At 40.8% G+C, this 19,539-nt stretch overlaps 1 protein-coding gene across 6 annotated transcripts in view; it reads right to left on the bottom strand.

The window, feature by feature from the left end:
- Positions 1-14,830, bottom strand: part of PAPOLA (poly(A) polymerase alpha) — a 65,471-nt gene extending 50,641 nt beyond the window's left edge. For 5 of the 6 annotated variants that reach the window (XM_015144434.3, XM_015144435.3, XM_015144433.3 and 2 more), the window contains exon 1: positions 14,612-14,830. In XM_015144434.3, coding sequence (XP_014999920.1) covers positions 14,612-14,619 — 8 coding nt within the window. In that variant the 5' untranslated portion in view covers positions 14,620-14,830. 6 annotated transcript variants of the gene reach the window in all.
- Positions 14,831-19,539: the final 4,709 nt, after the last annotated feature.

Raw genomic sequence — 19,539 nt, 5'->3', positions numbered from 1 at the left:
AATACTGAACGTAATTAATGTATATAATCTGGTAAGTTTGGACATATGCGTACACTTGTAGTTCCATTAGCATAATCAAGGTAATAAACACATCCATTACCTCCAAAAGTTTCCCTGTGTGCCCCTCTGGTTTTCTGCCGTAAGAGCACGGAACTTGAGATCACTCTTTTTTCTTTCTTTTTTTTTTTTTTTTTACTTTTTTTTTTTTGAGACGGAGTCTCGCTCTGTCGCCCAGGCTGGAGTGCAGTGGCGCGATCTCGGCTCACTGCAAGCTCCACCTCCCGGGTTCACGCCATTCTCCTGCCTCAGCCTCCCGAGTAGCTGGGACTACAGGCGCCCACAACCATGCCCGGCTAATTTTTTTGTATTTTTAGTAGAGACGGGGTTTCACCGTGGTCTCGATCTCCTGACCTTGTGATCCGCCCGCCTCGGCCTCCCAAAGTGCTGGGATTACAGGCGTGAGCCACCGCGCCCGGCAGAGATCACTCTTAAATTTTCAAGTGCACAATACAAACTATGCTTACCACCTATCCTAACGTAATTGTATTATCTTGTGTTATTCATTGCTTCATGAGTTTTTCTTAGTAAACTACAGTCCTTCACAATTATCCTGGGATTATGAATGCTTTCATAAATGATTTTAACATGAGTAAAGCCAGAAAAAAGAAGTGTAAAAACTTCATTTTGTCTAGGCTAGATCTGGTTCAAGCAAGGAAAGCTTGTAAGTCAAGTATAAGCTGAAATCGTATTTTTGTAGCCTCAAGCAATAAATCTCTATTTTTGTTTTGTGCAAGTAATATGTTTCTCTGCATTCTTTTCCATTCTCAAGGAATTAAATTCATTACCAGTTCAGTTTGGATCATTAAAAAAACAGAGTATCCATTGTAAGATTCCTCTATCTTTCCCATTTTTTTCTTATCCAAATCTTCAGACTTTCATTGTCATAATAAACAACGCTTGGAAAGCTCCTGTCTACTTTAACTTTCTCACTAGAATGTTAGAATACAGGCCCTGATTTCTAAACGTGCACAAGATTTGCTCAGCCTAATTTGAAAAAATATTGATTACACTAACATTTTGATAGGGAAATAAATCACATGCAAGCTGGAAATTTTTATTTACTTTATTCCAAATGTAGGCACATCATCCAGCCTCAGTATTACTTTGTGTCAATATAAAACCACATGTATTCCACCTAATTCAAGAAAGAACATATATGGGCCAGGAACCGTGGCTCATGCTTATAATTCCAATGCTTAGGGAGGCACGGCAGGGGAAAATCACTTGAAGTCAGGAACTGACCAGCCTGGGCAACACAGCGAGACAGTCATCTGTATGAAAAATAAAAATTAGCTGGGCTTAGTGGCACAAGCCCGTAGTCCTAGCTACTCCGGAGCCTGAGGCAGGAGGATGGCTTGAGCCCAGGAGTTTGAGATAGGAGCCCAGGAGGGAGGGAGGGAGGGAAGAAGGAAGAGAGGGAGAGATGGAGGGAAGGAGAGGATGGAAGGGGAAGGAAGGAAAGAAAGTAAAGGAAAAACTATGTAACAAGACCTACCAAATAAAAAAAAACAAATGCATACTCTGAAATTTACAAGATACTTGTGTATCCAATAAAAATGGCTCAGCATGAGCTTAAGGAGCTAGACTAAGAATTCCAGACTCCCAGATATTTCAAATGTCCAAAATGTCCAAAGTAGAAACATTAAACATTATAACACTTTAAATGAAAGTGAAGTTTTTCCATTTAACATTAGAAATAAAGTAGAATGATAAAACAGTTTAAGAAATCTTTTTGTTGCTGTTCTCCTTCCAACAAAACAAAACTATATACTCCAATATTGGGCAATCTGGAACATAAACCTCCAAAGATTAAGGATTCTTCTGCCTTATATATGCACTGACACTCTCCTGGAACCATACACCAGACAGCTACCAACCCCAAGAATGCAAAGTTCTTCCTCCCATTTTTGAACGCACTAGACATCTATCCATTCTAGAAACATTTTACCAGTATTTAATTTTCTTCAGATACTATTGTACTTTGAAAAATAAACTTCTATAACTTATGTAACACAAAAACAAAAAACACAAACCAGACATATAGCTGCAGTATTTGTGATTCCTTAAAATGTCTTCCTGGTTTTTAATATCAAGAACACTGTGCTTTGCTTGAGCAACTGGTCCATTTTCATCTCACCAATATAATTAGTATTTACCTTTAGGGTACCGCCTGAATTTTTAGAGTGTGACTGGCAGCCATCTAGCAAGCTCTCTACTCTATAAAAATACAAAAATTACTGTATTTCCTTAAGAACTATTTTTAGTAACCCAATTTTTTGCTCCATTGTGTATCTATCCTTATTCTTCCTTTTCATCCACATCTAATGCAAACATCTTGTCAGTTTTTAATATTATGACTAAAGCATTCTTAAAAGTTTTCATCCTTTCTGGATCAGAGTTACACATAAATACATACCTACATATAATAGTACATATATGAATTCTGCCCCCTCTCAAAACCACAAAAGACAGCCAAACACTCCTCCCCTACAAACACCTTTTTTTTTACTGGTTCAAGGTATTGTATAAAGAATTTTCAGAACTCTTCTCTCCTTAGAATATGCAGAGTTTTCTTTATAATATTTAAATTATTTTCATCAAGGCAAAGTTCACATAGAACACATGCCTTTTAATTGTTTTAGCATTCTATATAACAATTCCTTTTCAACTATTCTAGTTCTAACTCTTGGCAATCGTGGTTCCAACTCCTTTCCTTCTACTCCTTTGTCACATGGTTCCACCAGGCATACTACTACTAAGTATGTCTTCCTAAAATACAACTGTATACTAAAAAACTGTAACTTCTGGTAATGGCATTCAAGACAGACTACAAAGTCTGGTCTCAACTCAAAAATAATCTGATAAAAAAGGGAGAAAGCAAGCCTGATTCCACTTCTACTCGTCGTATTACTCTGGTTTCATTTCTGCCACTAGTTATATTATTCTTGGTAAGCTGCATCTCTGTGGATTTACCTTAGAATTATTATATCTCTTCGTTACTTTGGATAACAAACTAGGAATTTTACAAGTACAGCATATAACACTAACAAGAAGTTTCCAAATACAAAAGTTTTTAGACCAAAGCTGAGACACAGGTCTTTCCTTTCCCCATTCAGGGCTGTCAAGATGACTCTAATTAGGATAAATATCTAGGAACTTAGAATAGTGACATTTTTGTTGACTGTTGGCTATTTTGGCGGGATATTTGTTTCAAAAGGTTAGACATTCAACTTAACTAATACATACAATCTCAACTATCAAGAACCACCTTGGTACAGTAGTTAGAAATCTAATGCAAACAGTGCAAGTTCCTATGATTTGTTAACTGGAGTTTAATGGTCATACATTCAAATAGGCAAAGTATGATCATCTTCGCACATACAAAGATCCCATTTCAAGTCAGTGAAGACGACTATGAAATACTTGAATGGCCTTGATTGTCCATAGTAAAATCTAAATCCCAGATGCTATTTCAAAAATATTTAAAAAGCATAAAGGCACTAAAAGAAAATAAAAAACATTTTCAGAGCCTTACTCAAGCAAGACACAAAACGCAAAAGCCATAAAAACAGGTTTACTTGTATCAAAATATTCCAACTTTTATATAGTAACAATATAGCACATAAGGAAAGTTAAAGCAAATGATAAAAGGAGAAAATACATGCAACTTATGTCAAAACAGTAATAGTCTGAATACATAAAGAATTCATCAATTTTTTAAAAAGTTTCACTGCATATCAGGGAAGCAAATTAACACAACCAGATAATGAAAAACAAAATTTAATGTATGTGGTAAGAATGAAAGACCAAAAAACCTCCAATGTTGGCAATGGTGTAAAAAAAAAAAAAAAAAATGAGCCCTTATTCATCAGGATGAAAGCAGACTTGTTACATCATTTTAAAAAGCAATCTGGTATTTATCAAAATTAAAAATGCACATACCAATTTTAAAAGTTTGTCTAGCAACTTTATCTCCAGCGATCTACTTATTACAGAAATACTAGGACAGAAATACTAGGGCAGAAGGCTCAAACTGAAAGCCCTGAAGTTGGAAGACATATTCTCTTTAATTACACATTTTTAAGCTATAAAATATTACATAAAAAGCTAAATCCCCAGGCCTGGTGCAGTGGCACAGACCTGTAATACCAACACTTTGGGAGGCTGAGGCAGGAGGATCCCTTGAGCCCAGGAGTTTGAGACCAGCCTGGGCAACATAGAAAGACCCCATCTGTACAAAAAGTTTAAAAATTAGCCAGCTGTAGGGGCATGCACCTGTAGTGCCAGCTACTCAGAAGGCTGAGGCAAGAGGATCTCTTGAGCCCAGGAAGCTGAGGCTGTAGTGAGCCGTGATCACATCACTGCAATCCAGCCTGGGTGACGAGACTCCATCCCCCAAAAAAGCAAAAAACAAACAATAAAAAATATATAAATTTCCAGCCACTCCTAGAGTATGGGTGCAAAGACTGGAAGACAGACCAAAATAGGGGCCCAAACTCCGGCACAATAGAAATAAGCTTGAAATGAGCAGTGTCTATCCCAGGGCTATCCCCTAAAAAGGGAGTTCATTTGGTACTTAGTTCATTCATTTGTAAGTTAACTCTCTTGATCTCATAGGTTCTGGAATTTGAACCTTTCTCATAGAACTAACACAGAAAGGTATTCAAGGTTGTTCACTGAGGAGAGTATGCAATGAAGTAAAACTGGAAACCACCTAAATATCCATCAATAAAGAACTGGTTAATTACAGTACATGCTTACAACTTAAAACTATGCCACAATAAAGAAATGAGATAGTACATGTAGCAGCATGCGTATCAGGAGAAAAAAAAGTGGCAGAATATAATTATGATCAGTTGCCATCTACTGAAATTTCAACATATCCCACATATTAAGTCAAGCACTTTACATTATTCCTAAACTTTTCTAACAACTCTTACTATTAAACTAAGAAAGAAGGCTTGACTAAGTTTACTGGACCAGAATATGAACCTAGATATCTGATTTCATAGCCTATAATAATCATCTCTATACTGAAGCACCTCTGTACATCACTTACAATATGTAGTCATATAGATACAGTTTTTTTTTTATTATTGTTTTTAGAGATGGGGTCTTGCTCTGTTGCCCAGGCTGATCTAAACTCTTGAGCTCAGGTGATCCTCCCTCATAGCTCAGATTACAGGCATGCACCATGACACCCAGTTATTTATTTTTAACTCTTTGTATATTATGTCTATAACACATTCATAGAAACACAACCAAGCAGAATTGAGACCATAATATTTTGCCTTATATTTTATAAACTTGTTTCAACTTGTTAAATTATTTAAAGTAGATATTAATAATCTTGCAAAAGTTGAAAGTCAACTAATTCTACCATTCACCATTAAATTAGAATAGTTATAGCAAAGAGGCTAAAATCACCCCTAAAATGTCAGCAAGGGGCACCAAATAAATCCTCCAATTAAAATAATTCGCTTTTGGTTATTAGCTAAAAACTCAGTTCATGCTAATTAAAACACTATTTTGTGAAACAAACCAAGATTTTTTAAATAGCTTTTTAGTGCAATACTCTGTGGCTAGAAATAGTAAATCCAAAGCAAATATTGCTTTATTTATTGCTCCAGGAAGCTGCTAGGCCAATCAAGGTTATTAAACATCAACTCAATTTTCCTAAAAGCACTTTTTTCTCATCTACCTTTTGTCAGAAAGTACAGTATTTATTAGGTTGAAATGTACCGAATTCCTAAATATGCATAAAAGACAATGCTAAATAAAATCAGATATACAAAGATGCTTAAGGTAGTCTCTGTTTTCAATGACAATCTCAAATTTAGTCTGGGATTCAGATCCTTAAACAAGTCCAAAGTAGAAGCTTGGAAAAAAAAAAATTAAAGAAACAAAGATAAAAACATGACTATGCCAGAAGGTTAAGGTGTACACAGTAAATGATTGGAAGGGAGAAGCGCAATCTAGACAGATGACTACTAACACACAAAAGGACAGAATATCGTATTTCCATTGGTGTTTTCCTCAAATAGTTAATGTTTAAGTACTTCGCATCTCAATTTAATTTTTTTTAACAGAGTCGGAGTCTCACCACGTTGCCCAGGCTGGTCTCAAACGCCTGGGCTCAAGCAATCCTCCCACTTTGACCTCCCAAAATGCTGGGATTACAGGCATGAGCCACCACAGCCCGCCTGTGTCTCAATGTATACAAAGCTCATCAGGCACTACTGATAGTAGGCATTTGGAACAAGTTGTGGCCCATGATATTAACAGAGTCAACTGTCCCAATTCATAGCTACTACTTAACAGAAAATGCTTGATGATGTGCATGATGGAGTTAAAACTGAAAGCCAAACTTGCTAATCTTGTTCTTTGGAAGCCATCGGAGAGACTGCAGTAACTGACAGAAGGCACAATTCCCCACAGTACCAGGTGCTGCTGAAAGGTCTCCACCTTAATGTGCTCATTCGAAGGACATGAACAGAAAAGACACAGGGATCTCTCTAAGTATCTCAATGTGCATTAAATATTAATTCTGAGCCAAAATAATACAATCTCCTTTTTAACAAGGTATGCAGCATATGATGATAGTAGTTTAGAGGCAAGAATATTGCCAAAATAACGTATATGCTAAGAAATTAAAAGGCTGGTTAAATGGCCCACCATAAGGTGTTCTGTGTAAGTGGTAATAAAAATATTTAGACCCCACTATGTTCTTAAAAATGTACTGCAGGTGGGCAATCCAGTCAATAGTTAGTAAAGCAGTAGCAGAGGCTCAAAGATGACATAATTGTTTACGCTCAAGGAGAATAAAGCATGTATGATAAAGCCCAAGGCCAAACTGAAAATTCAAGGTTGCTTATGCACAGAAAGGGTACTTGCTGTTCAATTACTACAATAGCCAAGTTATTTTTCCTCACTTCATAAGGGTACTTCCAACTGCCCCTTTGCGCACAAGTGCATGTATTTGTGTGTGTATGTCCCTCTCTCTCATATGGCTAGGAGAAACTTAAAAAAAAAAAAAAGTTGAATTGTGCACTCCTACATCAACTTGCCAAGTACAACTTGAAAATGAAAGAAATGTAAATTTAATAAAGTATGAAACAGGACCTGAAGAAGTATGCAAGAGTGCGAAAATGTATCAGAAAATAGTCAAAATCATAGTAAGTCATAGTGCTACAGATTCATACTACTAATTTCAGGAAATGCAATTTAAATGTTTCTAAGGATCAAAATGACAGAAACACTATACTTGATCAACCCAAAAGTTATAAAAACTGCCATAAAATGCAAGAAGCCAATTTCTGGACAAAATACAGAGGGAATACAAATTTGAAAAATAATTATGTAACAAAAGAGGAAGAAAGAAATCTAACAGAATGCCTCTATTTTTTCTTCCCAAATCCTTAAGTTTCCACAAATGAGATTGCTATACAGTTCAGCAGGCCTACATACAATCCAAAGATTTAAAAAAAAAAAAAAAAAAAGGCAACTCCCACAAAAGGTACTGGCCACAAAGTGGGGTCTGTAAGTGGCAAATCTGTGCATGGCTTTAAATAAGAATATATACACAAATAAAGTCACTAAAAGTATAGTCGTGTGCCACATAACAGCATTTTTCAGTCAAGGACAGACCACATATATAACAATGGTCCCGTAACAGTATAAGACCGTATTTTTACTATTCCTTTTGTGTTTACATACATTTAGATACACAAATGCTTCCTAATGTATTACAACTACTTACAGTATTCAGTACAGTAACACGCTGTATAGGTTTACAGCTTAGGAGCAACAGGCTGTATCACACAGCCGAGGTGCATAGTAGGCTATACCATTTAGGTTTGTGTAAGTACACTGTTCCCACAGTAAAATCACCTAACACATTTTTTCAGAATATATCCAATCATTAAGCGATGCACAAGATCTCAGGTTCTATAGTATGTTACATTCTGCGTATACTACAAGTATATACTATATGTTACTTTGGTTTATATACTTTTGTATGTATTTTTCACTATATAAATACTTTGAGATTTAAATGTTATACACACAAAAAACTTGAGCTTGAAAATTATTTCTACTTGAAACTATATAGAGATTCCAACTGGCCAGGCGTGGTGGCTCATGCCTGTAATCTCAGCATTTTGGGAGGCCAAAGCGGGATTGTTTGAGCCCAGGAGTTTGAGACCAGCCTAGGCAACGTGGCAAAACACTCTCACAATAAAAAATACAAAAATTAGCCACGTGTGGTGGTGCATGCCTGTAGTCCCAGATACTCAGGAGGCTGAGGTGGGAGGATCCCTTGAGCCTGGGAGGTCAAACCTGCAGTGAGCCATGATCACACAACTGCATTCCAGCCTGGGTAGCAGTGACACCCTGTCTCAAAAATAAAGACTCCAACTGAGCTAACCACACATGGTTCCCTACAGTGTCCACAGGAAATGGTATAGTGTACTGGAATGAGAATGGAACATGGAATCCAGAGCTGATTTAAGCCCCAATCTACAATTTAGTACCTTTATGACCTCTGTCAAGTATTCTTTTGAGCCTCAACTTTAACCAACTTTTAAGGGAACCAATTACCTCCTATAATGTTGCTGCTTTGTAAATCATAAACTGGCATTGTCCAATTATTTAAAAGCTGCTAATTAGAACCCTGAACATACAGAATAAAACAGATACACATACCCTCCCAAAATTAGAACTAGCTGAGAAGTCAAATGGTCTCTTTTTACCTGAAAGAAGCTAGCTTTATAAACTTGCCTAGATAAAACTAAAGATGAAATTTAATTGTAATGTTAACCTAAAGTTGACTTAGTTAACCAGGAATAGAATGTTCTGATGAGTCAAAACATTTTTAAAGTCGTTATCAAGCCAGAACTGGCTTCTGCCTTAAGAAAGTGAGGAAAACAATCAGGGATAGGAACTGAGCAGGCTCATAAATTTACTCAACTCCCATACCCTTCCAAGTTCTCTACCAAAAAATATGGACTGAAAATATGTTTCAGGTAAAACACCACATCTCAAAACCATAGTCAACATTTACTGAGCAGCAATTCACTATAAAAACTCCAAATTTTAAAATCTGAGAATCAAAATCTCACAGTTCTGTTATCTTTCCTAAAGGTTATCTAATACATTGTTTTTCACTGACAACAACAAAAAAATTTTATTTAAATCACAGTGGGTTGGGGTGGAGTGGGGTGCAGGTCCATCCCCAGACAGTGTTCAGAAAACCGCCAGAGACCGGGTGTGGTGGGCCTGTAATCCCAGCACTTTGGGAGGCCAAGGCAGGCAGATCACCAGAGGTCAGGAGTTCGAGACCAGCCTGGCCAATACGGCGAAACCCTGTCTCTACTAAAAATACAAAAATTAGCCGGACGTGGTGGCACAGGCCTAATCCCAACTACTCGGTAGGCTGAGGCAGGAGAATCGCTTGAACCTGGGATGTGGGGGTTGCAGTGAGCTGAGCTAGCACCACTAACACTCCAGCCTGGGCAACAGAGCAAGACTCCATCTCAAGAAAAACAAAAAAAACACCAGAGGTGCTGCATGAGCAGCTCACACCACCACTGAAAAGTCTACTTCATCTTGGGGCAGCTGTTCTCAATCAGGATTTCTCAAGTTTTCAAACATTTTGGTCTCAGGACCCCTTTACAACTCTTAAAATGTACTGAGCACTGCAAAGAGCTCTTACTTACATGTATTATGCTTACCAATATCCACTGCATTGGAAATTATAACTGAAAAACTTGTAAAGTATTTATTCATTTAAATAGCAAGAAACTCATTACATGTTAATGTGCTTTAAAAAACTGTTTTCCAAAACAAAAAATTTAGTAAGAATGGCATGCTTTTGCATTTCTGTAAATCTCTTTAATTCTGGCTAAATCAAAGATGGCTGGATTCTCATAGCTGCTTCTGCATTCAATCTGTTGCAACAAATTGTTCTAGTTGAAGCATATGAAGAAAACTTGGCATCAAACCAACATTATAACTGTTTTTGTTTTGTGGAGATGGCTATGTCACCCAGGCTGATCTTGAACTTATAGGCTCAAACAATCCTCCCACCTTGGCCTCCCATAGTGCTGGGAGCAACACTGTAATTGGAAAAGAGCAGTATTTAGTCTTTTCAATTAATTATGGGTAGTCTTCTTTGATACTACACCAGAACTCCCCAAGTGGTAGTTTTGCAAAGATTAGTTACAATATGAAAGTTAAAACCCTATTAATAAACTCTCGGTACTCTGTTGCATTAAAATCTGATTTACCTTGCACTCTGTACCCTTGAATGCATACACGATTTTATTACATCACAAATGGTCATTTGGAAAACTTGGGTTCACTGAATTATACAGGTCTACCAAATATTAAAAAACGTTATTTTTTTAAGCACACATTATACAGCATTGAAACTATATGCATTAATCCACCAATGTCAGCAGAAACATCTTTTAAGTATTGGGAAAAACTGTCAAGCTCATGTCAGAAAAGCAAGCTTTCTAAAATTCTATATTTTGCTTGAAAGCTCAAATTTTTCACTGGCCAGGAATACAGTCGTTTACCTTGAAGTGACAGACTTGCTTTATTCTCATGTAAGTCTCCTAAATACTCAAATATGAGTATCCACAGTTCATCACTTGTTCTTTCAGATAAAAACGGAGCTCCATGAAAACACCAGCTTAGCTCACAAATCAACATACAAGTGCTCCTCAAAACCACCATTTTACTCCCCAGTACACAGCTTCACAAGTACTTTCCATGGTCACAGTACATTAAAAAGATAAAGTGTCAAGATTTGATAAAATTAACCTCCTTTTACTGTTTCATCAAAAGCTTTTTTAAACTAGGAGTGTGCAGTCTTTAAGAAATAAAATGACGGCCGGGTGCGGTGGCTCGCGCCTGTAATCCCAGCACTTTGGGAGGCTAAGGTGGGCAGATCACGAGGTCAGGAGATAGAGACCATCCTGGCCAACATGGTGAAACCTCGTCTCTACTAAAAATACAAAAATTAGCTGGGCGTGGTGGCTGGCGTACACCTGTAGTCCCAGCTACTCGGAAAGCTGAGGCAAGAGAATCGCTTGAACCCGGAAGGTGGAGGTTGCAGTAAGCCGAGATTGGGCCATTGCATTTCAGCCTATCGACAGAGTGAGACTGTCAAGAACGAACGAACGAACGAACGAACGAATGAACGAACGAACGGACGACAGCAAGAACGGAAGGAGGGAGGGAGAGAGGGAGGAAGGAAGGAAGGAAATGACTATATACAATACCGGATCTCTGCCTTGATTGTTCCTATGATGGATACAGCATTTCCCACCACTGCTTTTGCACTATAAGTACAAATGTTGAAAGACAAAACATCTCAGTAACATGAAAACTGTTTTAATATTATGGACCCTCTTTAAGATCTCAGTGGTCCCCCTCCCCAAGCATCCACAGATCACGCTCTGGGAAGTACAGAACATCTACCAGCAGGTACTGGTTCTGCTTGCTATGGCGATGTAAAAGTACTCCAATTCCCTCTTTTTTGTGCAGCACCCGCAAATATTTGAGAGGAAAGCTATTGTCTCACCTAAGTCTTGCAGTAACTCTTTTTGGTAACTTCGACAACATTCTATGCGTGAAGCATAAATGTTACTGATACTGGTTATTCTTACTTTACACCTTTTTATCATCCGTCTGATATTCAGAACTGAGCTGATGCCAAAAATATCTGACCAACACAGAGTAGGGCAGAAATACATCTAATTTCCATAAGGGCATCACACTTTTTGTTAATGCCATAGTTCTCAACCAGATTTTGCACCCCAGGGCACATCTGGCAATACATGGAGACATTTTTGGTTGTCATTACTGGGGAAATGGAGGGGTGGAGCTCCTGGAATACAGTAGGTGGAAGGCCAAGGATGTTGTTAAACAAACTACAATACACAGGATAGGCACCTGCAAGGAATGAATCTGGCATAAATGTCAATAATGACTAGGTGAGAAACTCTGTTTAATGGATCCAAAGACTATCAAAACTTTCAGAAGCTTTACCACCATAGCTCTTAAATCAGACTATAATCTTTTCAAAAGTATGTTTGTAGCTACATATGAAATTTAGACAAAATATGGACACTTGATCAAAATGTTCTGTAACATCCTAAAATTCGATAATTTTGATTTAAATTCATTCTGACAACTCACCTAGGGTCCATTCCCCAATGCCACTCACCCATCCAAATTTAACATTAGGACAGGTGTACCAAAAATGAAAGTCAAACACAACATAGCGGGGAAATCACAATCCAACACATCAAAAAAACAAAATTTATGACAGTGTGACAGCAGTACATGAAAAACCAAGCAAATTCATGAGGAAGAAGCCCTATATTTCTTTAATTCTTTGGGCTCTCTACTGTTCACTATAGTAATTATGGTATACTTAGTTTTTGAGTCTCGCTTTGTCGCCCAGGCTGGAACGAAGTGGCATGATCAAGGCTCACTGCAGCCTCGGTCTCCTGGGGCTCAAGCAATCCTCCCACCTTAACCTCCCAAGTAACTGGGATTACAGGCATGAGCCACCACGCCCAGCTAATTTATGTGTTTTTTGTAGAGATTAAGTTTCGCTATGCTGCCCAGGCTGATCTCAAACTCCTGGTCTCAAGCGATTTACCTGCCTGGGCCTCCCAAAGTGCTGGGATTACAGGCGTGAGCCACCGCGCCTGGCCCCGTCTTCCATTTTACACACTTCAACGAACTCACGAAGAATTTGAAATACCTAAGGTCTTTCACAGAAATGTATACTTTCCCTCTTCAAAGAACGTTGGGGGAAAGTAGGTATAAAAGTACTTTTAATTCCTAGAAATAAGACACAAAATTACTTAATGTTATGTCTTCATTGAAGCCTTTTAAGGTGTACATCTATCATTTTTAATGTTGGTATGATTATAAGAAAAAGAAGTCCCTTTTCAAAGACAGCAAAATGTTAACTGTTCATAACGCCGTCATCACATGACATCACTGCAAACATTTATTTCCTACTGAACTGAGAAACACCACAAAAATCTTGCTTAGACTCAGTTCTCCTAGGGTCTCTTATCATTCCATGAAAGGGAAAAAATCGATAAACAGAAACCATGCAGATTCCAAGATTTTAGACATGTATAGTTAATTAAGTCTAACAAACGTTTTCATCACAGAAGTAATGTGATAAACTTCCTAATAACATAAGGGGGTGGGTGGGAGCCTTGAAAAATTATTTTAAAATACATAAATTTCGATAGAAGTCATGAGGGTCTGTGTCAAAGTTAAAGTCTCACCTGTAAAGAAACACATCGACACACACACATATAATCGTAAAACTACAATCGGTGATTATATGCAAAAGAAATTATCCTTACTTAAAAAAAAAATAGACCTGAGTTACTACATTCGATGTCTAGAAACCACAAAAATCTTTATCCTGAATTTAACCAAAACTTTGAGTGTCAATTACATGTTGCGTTTTGAGGCTAAGATGAAGAAAACTCGGTCCCTGGTCTCAAAGAGGCACTCTTACGCTTCAATCTTCAAAAATGGAAAAATGCGGTCTCACTACTTGGGCCTCTACAATGCTGTATATTTGCAGAAAAAAAAAATCCGTAATCTACTAGCAATGAGCTGCCAAATTATATCTCATTATCAGAAAGGGGGAGGGGAGGAAAAAAACTTTTTAAAAATCCTCTAAAAAAAGAAAAACGCGTAGTGGGATTAGAAAGCATAAAGAGACTAGCTTTAAGCCTTACAACCAGGGGGGAAAAAAAAAAGTATCACCAGAGACAGAGAAAGGAAGCAGAATGAAACCCGGTTACCCCATCAAAACAAAACAGGGAAAGCAATACATAAGTCGTTTCGGAGGAGGGGAAGTGCCCCCTTCTCCGACCGACCGTGAACGCTAGGGAGGACTGGGGCGGAGGTGGAGGCAGGGGGACTCAACACTCAAAGCTGGGCTTTTAACTCGTGCTCCTACATTCAGACAAGGTCAGTGGAAAGGAGCTAACTCTGGCGCACAACACAGGCATCTGGAAATGGAACAGAGTGAGCAAGCTGAGGCAGACCAGGAACAGAAAAGCAACATCGAATGGGCCCGAGGGGCGCCGAGAGCGAGCCCGAACCCCAAGTGCTGATCCCGCGTGGAGCAGGGTCTCGGTTCCCCGCCGCCAGGCAATGTTTTGTTTTGGGGTTGTTTTGGTTTTCTTTGTGGACGGGGCGGAGAAGCTGGAGTGGCCGGGCTAGTTAGAGGTTCCTCCAGCTCTTCCGGAAGGGGAAGGCCCCCGGCCCGACGGCAGGTGACCCAGCCAGGAAGGGTCGGGGGACGCGGGAACCCAGCACACGGGAGAAGTGCGGCGGCGAGCGGGCGAGGAAACAGGAAGGTCCCCAGTCCTGCCTGCCTCCTACCGGGGGGAGGGTCGGGCTCGCGTGCCACCCTCTCCGCCTACCCTTTCCCCTTCCCGGACACCCCCCAAGGCCCAGCCGGCGAGCGAAAGAAAACAGAATACAAATTACTTACAACGGCATCGTCTCCTGCGCCGGCACCGCCCAGTCACTTCCCCCCCGCAACCGCCGCCGCTGCCGCCCTGGGCATGATCCACTGAGGCGGGAGGGAGGGGGGGGCCTGCCTCAGCCCTGGGTCCAACCCCTCTCCCGCACCGCTCCCGCCGCTTTAAGCGCTTCTCCTCCTTCCCCTTCGTCCTAACATGGCGCCCGAGCGCTACCACAGCAACGTTCTAGAACTGCTGACGCCACCACGCACGCCGTGCGCGCGCCTGCGCACCAGCGCCGCTCGCCGCGAAGCCTCACGGGAAGCGGAGTTCTTACCGCCGCCGGCGGCGCGGCAATTACCACGCCGGTCTTCTCCTGCTTAGTTGTGGGTGTCAGATGGTGGAAGGGAACGGTCAGGGAGGCTCCGGGAGGTGAGTTGTGCCTTGGGCGGGGACGCTCTCGTGGGCAGTGCGGCGTGGACGGCGCAAGGAAGAACCCGGAGAGATCCCAAGCCCACGAGGCACCGCTTCCGGCGCATTGTGAGGTCCCACCTTTCCCGCCGCCTGAGGTCGCGGCGGCTGCTCTTTCCTGGAGCGGCGTCCCTGAAGGCGCTGCCAGGGGGCTGAGGCACCGTGCACCGTGTGTACCCCACAGCGCGGCGCTTAGAACGACTCGCAGGAGTCGCTGCCTTGGGTTGGAACCGGTTAGTCAGCCGCTTCGTACTCGACTGCAAAGTAACAAGTACTTTACCGGGCAGCGGTGCCGGCCGCGTGTGACACGGCGCGAGGTCTTATCCCACAGCCGACGAAAACATGTCCCCAGTACTCCGTTTCCCTCCCAGACTGCGTCCCACCCAGTGGACCCAGATGGAGCTTTCCGTCTGTTTTAACACGTGATGCCTGACCCAGGCTCTGAAATATTTGTTGAGCTAATAAATGTGTAGGTTAGGACTGTGAGGACAGTCCCCGAATACAGGAACACGGGCTGATTTTACTTTTGAACAAATGATGCACTGGAATTTCCTGACAGAGCTGACCTGTTTTATAGGAACATCAATGGCAGTCACCGCTGGCATTTTAGCAAAGGCTGTCTTGGTCATAATTTTCCCTTGACTGTGTTTCCAGCCTGTCATCTATCTCGGGTGGGACCTGGAAGTCTACCTTGTCGCGACCTCTCGGCAAAAGTGTGAGAAAGTGTTTGAGGCAGAGCCTCCTCTCTCATATGCCCTCCATCTGCGAATTATAACGAATTATAAGTTCTACGGTGTCACATAGGGGGTTAGTGGAGAGGAGGAGGGAAACAATCAAATACAGGACGCTGCATTAACCAAAGTTTTAAACTCTTAAATGTAATACGCATTTGTGAGTCGTCAGGAAGTTTCACAAAGGCTTTCCCCTTTTTCACAGAATGTCTAGTAGGACTAGTGACTCCGAGTGGGAAAAGCACAGGACCTGTCCTTAAACCTGCCCTGTGCATTAGGGTAGCCCCTTGGCCACTTAGGGCCACTGAGCACTTGAAATGAGGCTAGTTCGTTTAGGAGGCACTGGAAGTGCAAAATACGCACGGGTGTCAGTTCGAGGAATGTGAAATACCTCTCTGATCACTTTTTGTATTGATTGCACATTGAAATATTTTGGATATATTGCAGTAAAGAAAATGTAAGCCGGGCACGGTGCCTCACACCTGTGATCCAGCACTTTAGGAGGCTGAGGTGGGAGGATCGCTTGAGCAGGAGTTGGAGACCAGCCTGGGCAATATAGGGAAACTCCTGTCTCTACAAAAAGTTTAAAAAAAGTTAGCTGGGCATGGTAGTACGTGCCTGTGGTCCCAGTTACTCCGAAGGCTCAGGTAGGAGGATTGCTGGAGTGGGAGGTGGAGGCTGCCGTGAGTCGTCATCTCTCTGCTGCACTCCAGCCTGCGTGACACAATGAGACCCTGTCTCAAAAAATATATATATATACTATTAAAATTAATTTTACCTGTTTTTTTAAATGTGATCACTAGGAAATTTTAAGTTATATATGTGGCCTTCATTTCCATTAAATAGTACTTATCTGGAAACAGACTTATGTTTGATTCTCATTTCTTCCACTTAGTCTCTTTTCCTTTTGTCATCAAGGTGGCTTTGGCTGGGGACCCAGCAGCATAGTTGTCCCTAAAAGACTGAAAATCTGAGATCCAGAAAATTCAATAATGTATTAAGGCTGTGGACTTAAAAGCTGCTTATAAAGATATGCCCTGGGGCCTGGCACAGTGGCTCATCCACACCTGTAATCCCAGCTCTTTGGGAGGCAGAGGATTCCTTGAACTCGGGAGTTCTAGACCACCCTGGGCAACATGGCAAGACCTTGTCTCTACTAAAAAAAAAAAAAAAAAAAAAAAAAAATCAAAAAAATTAACTGGGCTTGGTGGCACACACCTGTAGTCCCGGTTACTTGGGAGGCTGATGTTGGGAGGATCACCTGAGGCAAGGAAGTCGAGACTGCAGTGATCCCTGATCATGCCACTGCACTCTAGCTTGGCAACAGAGCAAGACCTTGTCCAAAAAAAAAAAAAAAATGCACTAATGATGTACTTTATGAATAAAAGAATGGGACTTTTTCAGCTTATGTTGTCCTCTGCCAGGCATCTCAGAAGGCAGTGAAGAGAGGGACGCTAAACATCCATGCTTTTGGTCTATAATTGCTTCAAACTATTTTTGTTTCAGCCTTCCATAGAATGAGGCCGCTAGATAGCCAGCTGATGAATAGTACCTAGAATGTGCTAGATACCACACTACTTGCCTAAGACATTTAAAAGGAACAATATCGAGGGTTGAGGATGGAGTCAAGGTAGACTTCATGTAAGAGAGGTCACTTCAGACATGTCCTGATATGTTAGGGTTTGGTAAGTGGACAGAAGGAATAGAAGGGCATCTCAGGTAAAGAGAACAATTTTTAAAAATAAAATGAGGCCGGGCGCGGCGGCTCACACCTGTAATCCCAGCACTTTGGGAGGCCGAGGCGGGAAGATCACTCAAGGTCAGGAGTTGGAGACCAGCCTGACAAACATGGTGAAACCCCATCTCTACTAAAAATACAAAAAAATTAGCTGGGCATAGTGGCAGGTGCCTGTAATCCCAGCTACTTGAAAGCTGAGGCAGGAGAATCACTTGAACCCAGGAGGCGGAGGTTGCAGTGGACCGAAATTGTACCATTGCCCTCCAGCCTGGGCAACAAGACCAAACCTCCATCTAAAAATAATAATAATAATAATTTAAAAGTGCAAATAATTTATTTGGAGAAAGGGAGACTTTTGAAGTGACTAAACCACAAAATATTTAGTGAGGAGTGGTGAAAATAAAGCTGGAAAGTGAGAGGCAGAAGATAAGGGGCATAGTGGTGCACACCTGTAGTCCTCTATTCCGAAGGCTGAGGTGGGAGAATCATCTGAGCCTGGGAAGTCAAGGCTGTAGTGAGCCAAGATCATGCCACTGCGCTCCAGCCTGGGTGACAGAATGAGACCATGTCTCATAATAAAGGGAGTAGGGGGAGATGGGAGAGCATATAATGACTCCATAAATAGACAAGGGAATTATAGATTGTGATAAGAGGCATTAATAAACCAGGCATTAGAGTTGTGGTGGAGGCCAACTTCAGATAGAGAAGGATTTCAGAGGAACTGACTTTTGAGCTGAGACCTGAAGTTAATTCTGAGAGATTTAAAATTTTTCTTTTTGTGAATGGAGGAGCCATTGAAAGTTTTAAAACAGGAGTGAGGTTACATTGATATTTTTGGAAAGATGACAGAAAGTGTAAGGAATGAATTTGAACTAGGAGAGGTTTTGAAGCTGGAAGATGGGTGAGGTAGCTCTTGCGATCATTCAGATGAGAAATGAAGTTTGAAATAAGGAAGAGAAGAAGGGAGCAATTTGAGAAAGATTTAGAAGGCATAGCTAATTCTGGATGTGAGAAGTGATGGAGAGGAAGAAGACCAAAGTGATTTCAGAGGTTCTGGATGGGGGCGGGTGACAATGATTGGAGCTACTGATAAATGAAATAGGAAATAGAGGAGTATAACTAGGTAAGTGGATGAGATTGAGAGAGTAGTAACTATGTGTTGATTTTGAACTGCCTGTGGGACATTCAGAAATGTCTATGAGGCAGTTGAAAATATGCTTCCGGAGCTAAGAGGAGAAATTTGAGCTGGAAACATTATAAACTCTAAAAACAAGAATCATGGCTTGGAATCATGTTTCGGCTCTGGAAGGACCTTATATACACCCAGCGACTACTCCAACTCAAATTTCATGAATGAGTAACGAGCTAGATGCTCACAGATCCTATTTAGGACCCAGTTAAGAATAAAACTCTAGCCAAGGAAAGTGAAGAGTAAGATAAGACCAATTAATAGTATATTGGTACAGTCTACTGTTACCCTTGCCTTGCTTGTCCTGAGTCCTGCCCACACCTCCCTCCAGCTGCTGCTGGTCTCCATGACTATTGCCCCATCACCTAGTGCCTGTTTTCTTCTGGCTGCAGAGAAGGGGGAAGATGTGTTCTACTGGAATTTTAAGTATAGTAGTCTCTCTCTACCCCCAGGGGATACCTTCAAAGAGTCCCAGCACATGCCTGAAACAGGGTAGTGCCGAACCCTGTATTTACTATGTTTTTTCCTACACATATATACCTATGATAAAGTTTAATTTATAAATTAGGCACAGTGAGAGGTAAACAGCAACAATAATAAAATACGACAATTAGAACAATATACCAGCATGACTACTCTTGTACTTTGAGGCCATTATTAAGTAAAATAAGAGTGACTTGAACACAAACACTGTACTATTGGACAGTTGATCTGATCATGGAGAGGGCTGCTCTAAGTGACTAACTGGCGGGCAGTATATACAGTGTGTGTATACAGTGTGGAAACACCAGACAAAGGGATGATTCATGTCCACCTGAGCAAGAAGGC

The sequence above is a fragment of the Macaca mulatta genome, chromosome 7 (assembly GCF_049350105.2).
Source record: "Macaca mulatta isolate MMU2019108-1 chromosome 7, T2T-MMU8v2.0, whole genome shotgun sequence".
NCBI lineage: Eukaryota > Metazoa > Chordata > Mammalia > Primates > Cercopithecidae > Macaca > Macaca mulatta.
This window is presented reverse-complemented; position numbering and strand designations above follow the sequence as displayed.